Genomic DNA, 16,334 nt, shown 5'->3' with positions numbered 1-16,334 from the left:
TGTTTCCTTATCTCCAAACAACCTATATAAGACGGTGACGCCAAATAACCAAATCAAAATTATTATTTCCCTCATATTTTTATTTTTCTTCTGCTATTAATTATTTTCCTCTCTCCAAATAACCCATCGCTCCAACGATTGATTTCCTCTCCCAAGAAAGAACCTTCTATTTTTCATTGTTTTCTCAGTGTTACAGTGAAGAACAAAGAAGATGACAGGTGGATCTAAATCCAATCCACCAAAGCCTAAGAAGAGAGTCGACGCTGCTTCAACCGACGCTCCTACAGCCTCTCTTGTCCGCGCCAAAGATGGAAGTGCTTTTGTCAAATGGTAATCTCATTCACCCTCAACCTAGGCTTTTGTTTCGATTTCCTTTCTGGGTTTTTGCATCATTTTGAAAATTTGAGTGACAAAGTTGTCTGTATCATGGCTGATTTGCATGGTTGGACTTTAGAAATGCTGAATCTTTATGGTTGTAAGATCAGCGATGCTAGTTTGGGTGCGATTGCAGATAACTGTCAATTGCTCAATGACCTTGATGTCTCCGGGTGTGCTGTCACTGATTCCGGAATTGCATCTCTGGCTCGTTCTAATCAGATCAATTTGCAGATCCTTTCTGTGTCTGGTTGCTCTAAGGTCTCCGACAGAAGCTTGCCTTCACTTGGAAAATTGGGTGAGACCCTAATCAGTTCAATCTGCAGATTCTAATCAGAAAATGGTATTTTTTTTCTTTTTTCTTTTGTAGAATGCAGAATCTGCTTCTTCATTACTCAGAAAAGTGCCTGCAATTCTCTTGGTAGTTTGGGGATCATTGTCATGAGGCAAGGATTAGTGGATAATAACTACTGATTGCTTGCTCTTTATTAATCTCGGATCTTTTTTCTAATCAGTGATTGTGCTTGCTCTTTATTAATCTCTCTTTCATTTTAAGTTGAAAAGTTCTTCAGCCTTTCAATTTCCATATTCTTCTCTCAGGTAAAAGATTCTATGCTCACGGAATCTGTCTTCTAGCTTCTTCGGATACATTCGGTGCCATGTTTGATGGTGGTTACCGGGTAAGACAATTCGAGTATATTTTTCCCGTCATCTTTTTTCCCTTTCTGCTACTTTACCATCCCTTGGACAGTATTTCGAAATCGAGGAGCACATTGCTATATAATATAATAAAATGCTTCAATAGAAGGATGATCGACATGAAAATTGTTTTGCAGGAGAGGGATGCCAAAGATGTTGAGATTCCAAATATCAGATGAGATGTTTTTGTCCTAATGATGAGGTATATATTTGAATGCTCACTTGTAAATGTGTAGTAAAATTGTGTTGGAAAGTCCTCACTTGTTTGCTGTTATGGTATTATGCTGCCAGGTATATATACACTGGAACAGTGACCGTTGAAATCGATCTTGCTCAAGAACTTCTTAGAGCTGCTGATCAGTATCTTCTTGACAATCTTAAGCGTCTTTGCGAATACACCATTGCTCTGGTGTGTATGTTTTACTGTGATATTTCTTCTACTGATCATATTACGGATTTACATGATTATCTGTTCTAATTATCCGTTTTTAAAGGATATTTATGAGGAGAACGTTATGCTGATGTATGAACTAGTCGAGGCCTTCAATGCTACCACACTACGTGAAGCTTGCCACTCTTCATGTTAGAGCAATTTGAAAGAAGTAATTTGAAAGAATAAGTGCCAAACCTTGGTATGTGATTCCCAAAACTGTACTTTGATTGTCGAAAAGTTGATGTTTCTAAGCCGTTTGATGCTGTGAACATGCAGGCGTAGCTGTTTGATTCATCGCATCATTCCAGATTTACAGGATTTCTTCATAAGTTCACTTGTAAAGTGTCATGACCCTATGAAGGAGCACATGTGAACTTTTAATTGATACCTCGCTGTCGATTAGGTTTAACCATCAATTTGTGAGGTCTTTTCTTGTGGATAAAACTGGTAGAGTCGGTGTTATATGTGTTTGTATATATAGGAATTGGTAGAACAGTGAGAATTCTTTGATCTAATTCTAATATTATGAAAGTTTTACAGCAAAAATTCTTGTCATTTACTTTTTTTACAGTATCACATGTGGTAGTATAGAAAGTGGGTATTAAAAGGTGTGTACTATCTGTTTTTCATCACTTCTCCAACTATAAATCATCCTTCAAATCTTTCACTTTTGTTCGTCTTCAATCTCTTGTTCCTTACAGTTTTCTATCTTACAAGATAAGCTAAAATCAAAATGAATTTGGGTTAGTCATTTAGTCTCCCAGTTTCATTCACATTGTTAAAGTTAGGTTATGGGTTGTGGGCCTTTTCTTTATAGTTTTTACTTTATTTTTCTAATTTAGAGGCTCAAGTTATTTTATATAATATTATTATTTTTATATAATTAAACTATATAATTTATATAAATTAAACTATATTAATTTTCCTTTGCATTATTAATAATGTTTTATCTAATTTACATTTAAATAATTTTATTAATTTTATATAATAGGTCTATTTATTAATATAATTATCATAATAAATATTTTATTATAACATTTAAAAAGTAATCATATTAATATTTTAATTACATCATAAGCTAAAAAACTTATAATTTTATTAAAATCTTATAATTTTATCCATGATAATATATAAGTCAGGTAAATATCAGATCAGATCTTTAACAAGTCAGATCATTTAGAGGTCAGGTTAAAAATAGGTCAGGTTGAAATAGGTCGGGTAATACCAGTTATTTACTAGGTTAATCTCGGGTTCGGGTTCATATCAGTCGAATGCAGTTCGGGTATCATATTTTCGGTTCAATTCAGGTTCAGGTTGTTCTCAGGTCGGGTTTGGATCTACAATTTTCAGGTCCAAATCGGGTTCAGGTCAACACCAGTTCCGACTCGAGTCGGTTTTGGATTGTCACAGTACAGGTCAAAAACAATTTTGACTCGTGTCGGTTTCAGTCAGTTTTGCAGGTCGGGTCAGCTTTTTATAGCCTAATTAAAGAGGTATACTCCAGCTCTCCACCCTCGTTAAAACATTCTCGATTACCCAGATTTAGGGTTTAGATTGATCATCCACAGCTTTTCGTTGAGTTAATTTGATTTAATAAATTAGGTTTATTTATCAAATTAATTCGATATGGAATTAAACAATAATAAAATTTTATTTTAATTAAAATTTATATTAGATTAATATAATAGTTCGATCCATGCAAAATTAGATAACAATAAGTAGATATTTGAATGAAATATTGTCTTAGTTAAATATTTATTTGATAAATTTTAGTAAAGATAACAATATTATGTAAATAAAACTATTTTTAATATATTTGCTCTTTAAAGAACCTTTTTGAACAGACATTTGCGCGTGAGATGAACCAATGTAGAGTTTTAATCAACCCAAACAACTTGTTGGATGCTAATTAATTTTGGTTAATACAAAAATTGTTTGCCATCCCTACAGTAACTTGCTACGTCTAGATGGAATTGAATCCACACGAATTGCTGATGTGGTCACCTTCCATGAAACCCGTGCCTTATGAGGCACGACTCCATGCTGTATTTTTCTTTTTATTAATTTGACAAATGACAAGTCGCGCTGCTCCTGTGAGATTGACCTGTATATGTGGTCTGAAATTGGGAAAAGGGCATGCCGACCTACGACAATGGAAAATGACCGTCACGTATCTCAACTTTATAAAAAAAACATCATTTAGGGAAATAGTCCTCCAAGTTACAGGATATCATATTATTAAATCATTTGACTATTAAAATTTATAAAATGATCTTATAACTATAGAATATTACTTTATTAAATTCCTAGACTATTAAAAATTATAAATTGGTCCTATGTCTATTCATTATATTCAAAACTAATCATTTCTATTAAAAAATTGACGATAGTGTAAGTTAGACGTTAACATGATGACTGAGATATGATAACTATTTGAGGTTATGAGATCAAATTTTATCATATCACAGTTAGCAAATTAACGTTCAACTCAAAATACCATAAATTTATTAATGAAAAAGGACGAGCTTGAAACATAGTGAATAGTCAAATGACAATTTCATAACTTTTAATAGTCGAATGACTCAAGAAATAAACATTTTGTAGTCGAAGGTTCATTTTATAACTTTAAATAGTTGAGAGACTTCATAAAGAAGTATCCTATAGTTGGGTGACTAATTGTGTACTTTACCCTTTAATTTAATAATAAAACTCCATAATTTATTATTTTATTGATTAATCTTAATCTCGTTAATCATGTTCAGGCAATAAATCTCATCCATTTATTTGGTAGTGTGAACCATGTTCACGCAATAATCTCATCTTTAATTAGGTTTAATTATGATACTCATTTTTAATTAGTCTTTAAACTTTAAAATATTCTACGTTAGTCTTTAAATTATAATATTCATTTTAAATTGATCCTTAAACTTTAAAACTTTCTATATCAATCCTTTTTGAGTAATTTGGGTGATTACAATGTAATATATGTTTGAAATACTCTCAACCTGTTGATAATAAACACTCATACACTCTTGTAGACGTCGTGTTCCAACCTGAGACCTCTATAGATAATTTATTTTTAATCTTCCTTTAATGCGCAATTAACTCTATTAATTTTTATAGGTTTTGAGAATTGAATATGTGACAAACAACATTTAATTTATTTTTGAAGATATTGAGATTTTAACGTGTGCCATTCTATAAAATATATTTTATTTTTAAAGGGTTTTATGAATAAAAAATTGGAGTTCTTTAATTTTTTTTTACCAGTAAATGGATTAAATTGATACAATCCCTATTAATAAGGGCAGATAGTGAATTTTGTAAAGAAAATATTGGCTTTATATGATTTCCCCCCTAATATAAGGACTAAATCCATCTATTTAATAATAGATGGATTAATTTAAACCAATCTCTATAAGAAAAGGACTAATTTGAAACATCTTCTATAATAACGAGATTACATTGATCTATTTAATAATAGATTGACTAAATAGATATAGTCGAATAATGGAGGAACTTGAGAGAGGTTGAAAAAAATAAAAGAATAGTTAATTAAGAAAAAGGGAAATGAAAGGAACGGAGTAATTTTGAAAATCTATTGAAATAAGCTTTGCCCAATAACAAATTAAGCTAAGGTAATGGTCATCCAATACGTAAACCAGAATCTAGATCGTCCTTCCCTCTGCTATATAAAGAGAAGAAGGCTCATCCAGAATTTCATTTTTAGTCAGCAGAATTTTCACTATAAATATGGATTTCTCTTGTTTGAAATATCCGTCATCTTCTTGTTCATTTGAATGGATTTCGTTATCGCTCCGTCGTCTTTCTCTTCTCTTTTGAATCATAATTACAATAAGAATAATATTTTTTATTGTTGTTATAATAATACATTTAATCAGAACAAGAATAAATCCCGCTTTTCAGTGCCATCGACTGCTGCTTTGACAAAGTTCAACACGGTTGCTTTTGGTTACGATTACCGGAGGAATCCCTGTTGTTTGAGGATTGCGTGTTCCAGACCTGGAGTCATGGATTCGTCTAAGCCTGACATTTCAAAGCCTAAGATCGTTACCGGTCCCGGCGGCTATGTTCTTGAAGATGTTCCTCACTTGTCGGATTATATTCCCGATCTTTCTGTATTCTTTTCTTAACCTCCTCCTACATATAATTATACGCATCTTTGCTTCCCCCACCCCACCCCTCTTTGATTCTATCGTTGCCGGTAAAAAATATTAAAAAGAAAATATAACTGTCTTTTGAAAAACTAATTTTCCCCGTCTTTTTGTCGGCAATGAATCTCAAAAAAAGTAAAAGAAAAAGAAAAAAAAGATTTAAATATTTTTCTATCACATCAAAATTGATTAAAAATGCGGTTTTTAAATTTTATGTTACCTTTTTCCTATGGCAGTGTTACCCCAACCCGTTGCAAGACAACCCGGCATACTCTGTTGTTAAGTAAGTACGGTTTATTGCTGCTTTATACAAAATCTGCTTGTTATAGTATTAATTGTCAGTTATGGTAAATTAGTACTGATTGGACCTGTTTAACCAGGCAATATTTTGTCCATGTAGATGACACCGTTCCTCAAAAGGTTAGGCGTCGTTACATGTAATACTCAAACTTGTGTCTTGGACTTTGTTTATTTTTATTTTAAATTCTATTTTTTGTTTATAGATTGTTGTTCACAAGGATAGTCCCAGAGGAATACATTTCCGACGAGCCGGACCACGTCAAAGGGTATGTGTTCAATGTTTAATGTTCTTTATGAATGAGATGAAACTGTGGATTGTATTTTTTACAGTGACGTGTTGGATGTCTGATAGGTGTATTTTGAGTCTGATGAAGTTCATGCCTGTATAGTGACTTGCGGCGGACTCTGCCCCGGACTCAACACTGTGATCAGAGAGATAGTATGCGGCTTGTACCACATGTATGGTGTGAAGAAAGTATCAGGGATAGATGTAAGTGATGAGCCTTACCAATAGTTTGTTGTCCTTGCCGCATGGGCTTGTGCATAGCCTACCATTTTCATTACGACCTTTCCCTTGATTAGAAGATGGTTTTGTAGGGAGGATACAGGGGATTTTATGCTAAAAATACAGTGCACTTGGATCCCAAGGCTGTTAATAATATCCATAAACGTGGTGGAACGATCCTTGGGACATCACGAGGTGGGCATGATACCTCGAAGATTGTTGACAGCATCCAGGATCGAGGCATTAATCAGGTATGCTTCTGATTGTTGCCAGTAAGTTGTTCAAGACGTGCCAATCTAACAGGCATGATGGTTTGTCAGGTTTACATTATTGGAGGAGATGGAACCCAGAGAGGTGCATCTGTTATATTTGAGGTGATTTCTTGAATACTCTGATTCATTTGCTATGTGAACTTGTGCATATGTAAAAAATGATTTGCACTTGACAGGAAATTAGGAAGCGTGGTCTCAAAGTTTCAGTTGCTGGAATTCCCAAAACCATTGACAATGACATCCCGGTAATCGTCTTGGATTGTTGCTGTGCAATATTACTTGAAACTTTGTTTACTTTTTCGAACATGACAGGTCATTGACAAGTCCTTTGGCTTTGACACTGCTGTTGAGGAGGCTCAACGTGCCATTAATGCTGCTCATGTTGAAGCTGACAGTATCGACAACGGTATTGGTGTTGTAAAGTTGATGGGTCGCTACAGTGGTAAATTTTTGTTTGAAATGCATTTCATCAAGAGAGGGTACATATGTCTTAATTAACTAGGAGATATGGCCAGGTTTTATTGCAATGAATGCCACTCTTGCTAGCAGAGATGTGGATTGCTGCTTGATACCAGAGTCGCCCTTTTATCTAGAAGGAGGTGGAGGACTTTTCGAGTACATCGAAAGACGGCTTAAAGAGAACGGGCATATGGTTATCGTGATAGCAGAGGGTGCTGGACAGGAGCTGCTTTCTGAGAGCATGACACAGAAAGATGCTTCAGGAAACAAGCTTCTCAAGGATGTTGGGCTATGGATATCACAGAGGATCAAGGTTTGGTTCAACTCTTTCATTCATTTGTGTTGTGATGCCAACTTTTGATGTTGTCGTTTTCAGGATTATTTTTCAAAGCAAAGGAAGATGCACATAAACCTCAAATATATAGGTTAGTGGAAGCAGAGGTGCATGTTTATGTAGCTAGTTAATGGCACAAGTAGTGAGCATTGAACTTTTTGTTTGCGGACAGATCCTACTTACATGATTCGTGCCATTCCTAGCAACGCATCGGATAATGTTTACTGCACACTTCTTGCTCAAAGCGCTGTTCATGGAGCCATGGCAGGATACACTGGTTTTACAAGCGGTCTTGTTAATGGCAGGCAGACATACATACCATTCAATGTGAGTGCGTTGCATGCTTTCATTTGTCCCGGTTTCATGGTTGACACTGAAGAGGGATTTTCTGCAGCGAATTATAGAGAAACAAAACAAGGTTGTGATTACGGATAGGATGTGGGCAAGGCTTCTGTCTTCAACAAATCAACCAACCTTTTGGAGCCCCAAAGTCTCCATTGCAGACAAAGGCAGTGAGGATGAGTTGTCGGACAATGGAATTTGTGGGCAAGAGGATCCTCGTTTCAACTGAGGTCGGTTCTTCCATTCCTCGTTTCAACTGGGCATTTCATGTTGAGTCATAATTTCTAGCTGATCCTTGTAATTGGTACGATGAAACAGGCCACAGTGGCAGGCAGGCGCGGCATTAGGCCAACACAAGGGACCTTGTGTTTTCATAAGTAGGAAATAAACGTATATAATAACTAATAATTGTTCCTTTACTTTGAATCCTAAATTACAAGTTGGGAAGTTTTTTTATTACATTGCAATTTTTTTATGAGTTACACAAGAATTGAATTCTTATTTTTGATGTCAACATAAAATCATTTACCCCTTGCTTAGTTGTATTATTGATATTTTAAATTTATTTTATAAAAATTTAATTAATATAATCATGTAAAATTTATTTTATAAAAAATTAATTAATATAATCATGTTAATTAATATAAGAATTGAATTCTTATTTTTGATGTCAACATAATATATGCTTAAAATCTTCTAGGAAGAACAATACTCTTTTTTACTATCGAGATTGATTAATAAATTTAATATTAAAGATCTGAAATGATTATATTAAAAAACATAAATTAAATCTATAAATTGATCACAAAAAGTAATAAATTCGGGTATGGTTGATCACACCATTGCTATTGCTCTTCCATCGATGGACCCATATTCTTTAACCAAAACTCCCACAACATGAGCATTTGTTGAAAGCTTTAGAAGCAGCAGGAAATGGAACTTCAAAGCCATTTGTTGCACAGAGGAAGCCGCTGCGTGCCAAGGTATTGGATGCTTCTCCACCTGTTCTCACAACTCATTTCTCAAGTGCTTTTGTATCCCATCCTTCTTTATCCCAATCAACATGTAATATTGATATTTTCTAGAACCTTTCTAAGTTATCCCTATCAGTGATCAAACCAATGATACACAACCCAATTTAACAAAACATACTGTACATATTAATGAAACATGAATACTGGCTTCTATTTGTACTAAAGATGTTACAAGAATTGACCCATGACTTCTTCAATCATAGCTACATTTATATAAGTTGCAGCGATCCACAAGAAAAATGAACAAGACATACAGAGCAGTTCACATATATACCAAAATATATTATCTAAAGTTTAAGGGTCAAATTGACATTTTATCTAAAGTTTATTCATTAAATTAATATCTTATCTAAACTTCAAAATTTAAATTAAAAATTAATCCCTTTTATTAACGTGCCATGTCATCAAACTAACGAGATTTAATATCTCAATAATCAAAATATCATAGATCAACGATCAAGATATTATTTTAAAAATTGGTGAGAAAAAAGGAACACATTTACCCTAAACAATATCTCAAATTGACTTTTGATTCTTAAAGAATTTTTCGCTAAAAATATGTGACTAATGTTTTCAACGTTACACTTTAAGTGTCTGGATTGTAAAGACTGTTAAATTTGACCGTTATCTGACACAAGTCACGCATATAAAAGTTTAAAAATTTATTTTTATTTTTTTAAAAAGCTTAATATTATAATTAAAAAACCCAAAATTTATTTATCCTGTCTCGATTGACCACCATTGTTCTGTGGTCGTCGTCACAGTTAACACCATCAGAATCGTCTCGCCATTGCAATCAAAACTCAGTCCTCCATCGACCATGAAATTGTGTCAATCGTCGTGAAAAGCTTCGCGAAGGGTTTCCATATTTCTAGGTTTTCCTTCGTTGTTTTCCAATGATTTCGACGATTCTAACTGTTCATACATTACACGACCTCCACCATTGGGTTTCTCGCCCTGCTCCGAACAAAACCCAACCAATGGGGTGATGGGAGGGAGAGGGACGATGCAGGCAATTTGATTTTTTTGATTTTTTTTCATTTTTTAAATATTATTTTTATTCTTAAAAAATAAAAAAACTAAAACATAGATAACTAAAAGTGTAACGGAGAAAACATTAAATACTTACTTTTAATAAAAAATCTTTAAACGTTAAAAGTTAATTTAAAGAATAATTTAGTCACTTGAAAGTGTATTAAGCAATTCAAAATTACTTAAAAAAAGTTAGGTAAAATGATTACAAATTTTGCTGAGAATTTATGACAATAAGTGCTTTGGTCTTCAATATGAAAATAAAAAAAGGAGGAACAATGATGTTGAAAATAGCTTCTAAGTCGAGCATTTAGCCGTCAACACATGGAACCAAGTTAATATTGCAGTCCGTTCTGCGTACAACATAATTGTGGTTTTTGTAATTTTCCCCCCATCCGAAAACTAAAAGAAGTCTATTTGGGTTAAAGCTTAAATTGTGCAATAATATTGATCAATAATAAGTTCATTTTTTATGAAAAATATTATGTTTATCCCAAATGAATTATAGGCTTTTAAATCATGTTTCTTTTTATTTAGGAGTTTTTTTTTTATTAAACACTTCAATTTCAATTTTTTAAGAAGAGCAAGTGATTAAATAATATATATTCAAGTGTTAGTACACTTCCCAAATTCAGTCATCGATTCCTTACTCATCATGCAGAGGAGAGAAAAATTCCCGACTCATTATTGCATGGAATAGCCAAAATAATTGGATCATACTAGTGGTTAACAGCCGGCCAAGAGTGAGCACATCTATAGCTTATTTGGGACTAAAACCAAAACATCTAATAATGTACGTTAAAATGCAAACCTTTATTTAGTTAACGAAATCTTTTTTATGTACATTTAGTTTAAAACAATTTATGCAAATACAAATTTAGAAGTCAAGATTCAATAATACAATATGTGTGTGTGTGGGGGGGGGGGGTTGTCTCTTTCAAGTTTTGCAACATGAGCAAAATCAGTTCTCTACCAGACACCTGCAAATCATATATATGAGAAAAATAAAACAAATATCCCATCACGGCATGTTATGGTTAACTCCATGATAAGAATAGAAGGCATTAATATCTATATGTAATTTCCCCCAAAATAAACTGAACTAGAATGAATTACCTTAAAGTGCCATCTCAGACTGCAGTGCGGCTAGTTCATCTTCCTCACTTGTGCGCTTTTGAGGAACATTACGAGCTGGTTGCCTGCCCGCAGGAGCCTGCACTGTAGCTGCAGGAGCAGTTGTTGCAGGCTGGAGAAGCTGTTCTTCCAACTCAGCTCCTTCAAGTTCTTCAAGTTCCGCTTCTAATTCATCCTAGACCATCAAAAGTTGAGACCTTTGGTAGATGTACAAAAATGCTATACGTGATATTCGTCAACAATAGATAATAGCAGGATAAAAAGGAAGAAAGAATGCATCAGAAAGTAATAACCTCGTCAAAATCGGCAGCAGCTCCAATGGGAGTTGACAATGCTTCCTGAATCTGTTTCATATTCTCGGTTTGTTCATTGATCTCATCCATTGTTTTGTCAACATCATCTATATTCCTGTAAAAAAACGTTGTATTTGGTAAAATCGTGAGAATTATAATTATTCACTGCATGTGCTTCATTAAGGTCAAAAAATAAGTGCTAATTTAGATCGTCTAAATTTGAAAGTCGCACACTTCAATAGTATGGTGATATGATAAGGCAACTGAACCAAATACAATGAAAAATATAAAACCCAAGGCTACGTTTGGAAGGGGTACTATTTCTTCCTCGTGTTTTTATATATGAATTACTAAGAAATGAACTTCACTTGGTAATATATATAGCCACTCCTATGACTTTAGTTTAGACAACGAGAAGGATCAAAAATTCCTTATTTTGAATAAGTATTGTTTTTTTACTTGAATTTTTACTCATATTTCTAATTTCAAGTTTAAATATGTACTATATTATGACAAATGTAATAATTAAGTTTTTTCGATTGATAAAACCCATGCAACCAAACATAACATAAAAGCAATTTTTTTTCTAACAGTAGAAATACATCTATCACATACGTTGCTTTCTGCATTGCTTTCATTGCCGCTGCTCCAGTTCTTAATGCATCTACAGTCTCCGTTGTGGCTTTAGCACCTTCTAACATTATCATCTGTAGAAGTAGACTTACAGTAATAATTATGGCCGCAAGAGGAACTGTAGCAAATTCAAAAAGCCTCTTACGACACAGTTAAAACGCTACAAATAATAAATTCAAGTTCACCTGATCATGAATACGAAGCTCGAAGTTTCCGAGCTGTTCTATTTGCTGTTCATATAGTCTTTTTCTCTTCAAACACTGTATAGCCGCTGCATACGAGTAGCATCAATAAGTACTAAGAGCAGACAATAGATTATGGCAATGTACATATGGTTTCAAATTAAGTAATCATTATAAAAATACATTGTTAAAATATTCAAATATTTTTTGACGAGGATAAGACTTCCCAATGTCATATTTGCAATGGCAGCACATTACAAATCAGAAATCCAGAATTAAACCTAAGCAGACTAATGTAATCTGCATCAAGGCATCAGTCAATGTCCGAAGAACATTAAGAACACAGTTATTAAGAAACCAAAAGACCACAGAGACAAGACACGGTAAAACATTTGAGCTTTTTTCTTCTCTTTTGTAGCATCTTCACACTAACGTGTTCTGTCCTTTCTTTTGGATATTGAAATAATCATAAACTACGCGGAAGGAGAATTATTTACTGGAAAAAACCCAGAAAATTTCTAATAATATAAGTACTAAAGAAATACGATTAATAATCATGAAACTCCAGCATAAGTAAGCTAGAAGCCCTCGCATGAGTCTGCAGCAAGATATTTATGCCCTTTAACAAATCAAGAAACCAAACATAAAAGCTAACATTATTCACAAAGTCAAAAGTCAGCCACATCCGTTGAAATTTGATATATATTTCTGCATATACATCGCAACTACACCTCTCTTGTTTTTCGCTTTGGTGAATTCCTTGACCTTTTCAACCTCTGCAGCAGCCTTCTTCAGAAGTACTTTTTCCTTTTTCTCTAGCATTTCAAGGGTCTACATGATGAAGATCAAAATAGGGTTCAGTCAGGCAAAATGTAAGAGAGAGACAAAGTATACTTTAATCAGTTGAAACGAATAAAGAGCCCAATTTGCACGGCATGGAACAACATTGATTAAATTTCTATAAAAAGATGAATCCCAATCATTATGTCAAATTTTAGTGAGATCAGCAAGGAATATGTACACAATTAAAAAAATACCCTTAAATACGATTATATTAATTTGTACTATAAGTGTAAGGAACAGACAAATTCCGTGTATTAATTTATTTTTATGTCCAGCAAACTACTACATATATAAGTACAACATTTATGATTAATTTTCAAATTTATAGATTTGTTGGACTCATGAGATTCATGTTTTCACACCGTTCAAATAAATGATCATACAGAATTTTAATACATAATATAATCATACAGAAACTTAATACATAATCTTATACATTATCACAATTTATATAACAAATGAAATCTAAATTCTATTCTTCATATTCATATTTCAAGACATAGCCCAAAATGCAAAATAGATCCAACGTAAATAACCGAATTGCAGATCAAAAAGCATAATCAAGAATATACCTCATGTAATTTATCTAGCGAGGTTAGAGCATTTGGTTCCTGTTTAGGTTTTCCTAAAAGCCGGTTAAACATGGTTAATTCCCCGCGATTAAACCCCCGATCTTCTGCTTAACAACAACCGCCAATGTGATCGGATCAAAAGAAACATAAGCAACCAGTTGAAAACAGAAGACGACGAACAAATCAATCGATTAAAAATAAACGCCGAGAAAAAGTCCAAAATTATCGCAAAATGGGAGAAAAGTTCTCACCTGTGGAATTGAGAGAGAGGGAAATATCTCTGGATTTCTTGAAGGAAGGAAGGAAGGGGGCGGGGGCGGGGGATTTTAACAGATTTCAACAGAAAGAAGAGAGTAATAAAGAAAAACAAAATATTGTTGTTTGGTTGATGTAAGTAATGGAAAAAATATATTTTCGGGACTGATAATAAATCTTTAAAATAGCATATATATATATATATATATATATATATATATATATATATATATATATTTGGATAATTATAATTTTATTACCCAAATAGAAATCGTTCATCATACAACTGTCATCCCAATTGGGAGTATTAACACATATTTACAAAAAGTTAGTTTATACTCTAATAATTACAAAGTCTAGAATTAACATAGTCTAGTCTATTAAAACCCTTATCATTGATTTTGATTCGAACAAGCTCTTTAATAGCCTTGAGAAGTTGGTTTGTTGTTCTTGTTCCTCTGTTGAAAATTCTTCTGTTTCTCTCCTCCCAAATGAAGTATATGAAAGCAGTCCAGGTGATCCTCATTACAGTAGAAAGAAGAGATTTGCCCTTCCATGTTTGAGCAGCCCATTGAAGCCTTGAATCCCAAGACCTGTGAGTATCTCTCATGCTAGATATATTCATAATAGAATTCCATAGTGAAGTAGCATAAATACAGTCAACAAACAAATGATTTCTAGATTCATGGTCCTCATTGCACAGAATACAAAGACTTTCAGACGCAATACCCATTCTAATAAGCCTATCTCGAGTAGGAAGACGATCCAGAATTGCTATCCATGAGATAATGCTTAGCTTTGGGATGTGAAGTGGAAACCAAATCACCTTTTGCCAAGAAACCTTGTTTTTATGAACTCTTATATTTTCCCATAATTCTTTTGTATTCGTGGCACCAACATTTAAAATTGAAAAGGCTTCATTTTTTATTTTCATTAGTTTTATGATGGTCCAGCTGTGGGAAGAATTAACATTAATGTCATTTAGATCATTATTTTTAATAACATAGCAGTGAATCCAAGCAACCCATAGTGAGCCCTCTCCAGCTATTATTTTCCGTATGAGTTGTAACGTGCAAGCTTTATTCCATGTATGAATGTTCTTCAACCCAATACCTCCTTTAGATTTGGGACAACAAAGTCTATCCCAACTAATCATAGCACCTTTAGCAGCTGTATCATTTACTTTCCAAAGAAAATGAGAGAAAAGTTATTCTAGACGTTTGATAACTTTCTGAGGTAGGATAAATTGCATATTCCAAAAGTTAACAACGCTGTATAGAACAGTTTTAATAAGCTCAAGACGACCAACATAACTTAAAAGTTTACCAGACCAATGATGAAGCCTATGTTTAATATTATCGTAGAGAGGTAGACAGTCTTTTTCAGTAAGCTTCTGAGTAACTAGAGGAACTCCAAGGTACCTAATAGGCAGGAAACCTTGTTTGAAGCTAGTGACAGATTTAATGGAGTCCAGGGTTCTATCCGGAATACCAGCCGCATAAAATTCTGTTTTATTAACATTGAGGTTCATACCAGATAAAACATAGAAATGGTTTAAAACACTTGTAACTCCAACAATAGATTCAAGGTTTCCTTTGCAAAAGATTAAGAGGTCATCAGCAAAAGACAAGTGAGTAATACCAAGTTTTTTGCACTTAGGATGGTATCCAAAAATACCTCTAGTGGCAGCAAGATTGAGAATTTTAGAGAGGATATTCATAGCTATCACAAAAAGGATTGGAGATAACGGGTCTCCTTGACTAATACCTCTCTGACCCTTGAAATACCCTATTAGACTGCCATTAAAAGAAATGGAATATCTAGCTTCTTTGAAGCAAGTTTCAATCTATTTTGCGAAAATGGGAGGTAGTCCTATGGCTCTAAGAATGGAGGAGATGAAATCCCAGTTTAGGGAATCAAAGGCTTTTTGTAAGTCAATTTTAAGGGCACATCTTAGTGAAATATTCTTTTTACCATAACCTTTGACTAATTCTTGTGCAAGGAGGGTGTTGTCAATGATAGATCCACCTTTCACGAAAGCGGTTTGATTAAGGGATATAAGGTCAGGCAACATCAAATTCATTCTTTTGACAAGGATTTTAGTAATAGTTTTGTAGACTACAGAACAACAAGAGATAGGTCGAAAGTCCCTAACTTTGCTAGGATTCTGGATTTTAGGAATCAAGGCAATGATGGTGGAATTAAAAGCAGGATGGATATTTGACTCTTGAAAGAAGTATTTGACAGCATCAACAAAATCATCCCCTATGACAGACCAGGAGTGTTTGAAAAAAAGAGGAGTGAAACCATCAGGGCCTGGGGCTTTGTCATTCCCTTGGTTAAATAAAGCTTCTTTGATTTCATCAATAGTAACATTTTTAATCAGATCAGTAATAACCTCAGTAGGCAGATGGATTTGAAGCAAGTTTCTCAAGGTAAAAGGGTCAGGAGGTTGAACTTTA

The 16,334-nt window shown here is 33.7% G+C and overlaps 2 protein-coding genes across 4 annotated transcripts; one reads left to right on the top strand and one right to left on the bottom strand.

The window, feature by feature from the left end:
• The first annotated feature begins 5,208 nt into the window (after positions 1-5,208).
• LOC120175643 (ATP-dependent 6-phosphofructokinase 3-like) lies at positions 5,209-8,350 on the top strand. Of its 2 annotated transcripts, XM_039182251.1 has the most exons (14): positions 5,209-5,646; positions 5,919-5,965; positions 6,063-6,102; positions 6,186-6,248; positions 6,335-6,472; positions 6,580-6,738; positions 6,808-6,861; positions 6,936-7,004; positions 7,072-7,201; positions 7,275-7,531; positions 7,595-7,643; positions 7,725-7,879; positions 7,947-8,124; positions 8,213-8,350. In XM_039182251.1, exons 1-13 carry the CDS (start codon positions 5,308-5,310, stop codon positions 8,121-8,123), a joined length of 1,677 nt encoding a protein of 558 aa, XP_039038182.1. In that variant the 5' UTR covers positions 5,209-5,307; the 3' UTR covers position 8,124; positions 8,213-8,350. The 2 variants fall into 2 exon arrangements, with proteins under 2 accessions (XP_039038182.1, XP_039038188.1); XM_039182257.1 differs by lacking the exon at positions 8,213-8,350 and having other exon boundaries at positions 7,725-7,883; positions 7,947-8,068.
• Positions 8,351-10,801: 2,451 nt separating this feature from the next.
• On the bottom strand, positions 10,802-14,000 carry LOC120175659 (vacuolar protein sorting-associated protein 32 homolog 2-like). 2 transcript variants are annotated; one of them, XM_039182266.1, is made up of 8 exons: positions 13,869-14,000; positions 13,618-13,721; positions 12,934-13,033; positions 12,206-12,291; positions 12,003-12,094; positions 11,388-11,502; positions 11,073-11,269; positions 10,802-10,940 (listed from the first exon to the last, which is right to left on the bottom strand). In XM_039182266.1, exons 2-7 carry the CDS (start codon positions 13,687-13,689, stop codon positions 11,078-11,080), a joined length of 657 nt encoding a protein of 218 aa, XP_039038197.1. In that variant the 5' UTR covers positions 13,690-13,721; positions 13,869-14,000; the 3' UTR covers positions 10,802-10,940; positions 11,073-11,077. The 2 variants fall into 2 exon arrangements, with proteins under 2 accessions (XP_039038197.1, XP_039038203.1); XM_039182272.1 differs by having other exon boundaries at positions 10,849-10,940; positions 11,077-11,269.
• Between the last annotated feature and the right edge of the window lie 2,334 nt (positions 14,001-16,334).

Source organism: Hibiscus syriacus, unplaced genomic scaffold (genome assembly GCF_006381635.1).
Source record: "Hibiscus syriacus cultivar Baekdansim isolate YM2019G1 unplaced genomic scaffold, ASM638163v2 tig00003194_pilon, whole genome shotgun sequence".
Lineage (NCBI taxonomy): Eukaryota > Viridiplantae > Streptophyta > Magnoliopsida > Malvales > Malvaceae > Hibiscus > Hibiscus syriacus.
Note: the sequence above shows the minus strand (reverse complement) of the source record. Positions and strands in the feature narration are given on the sequence as shown.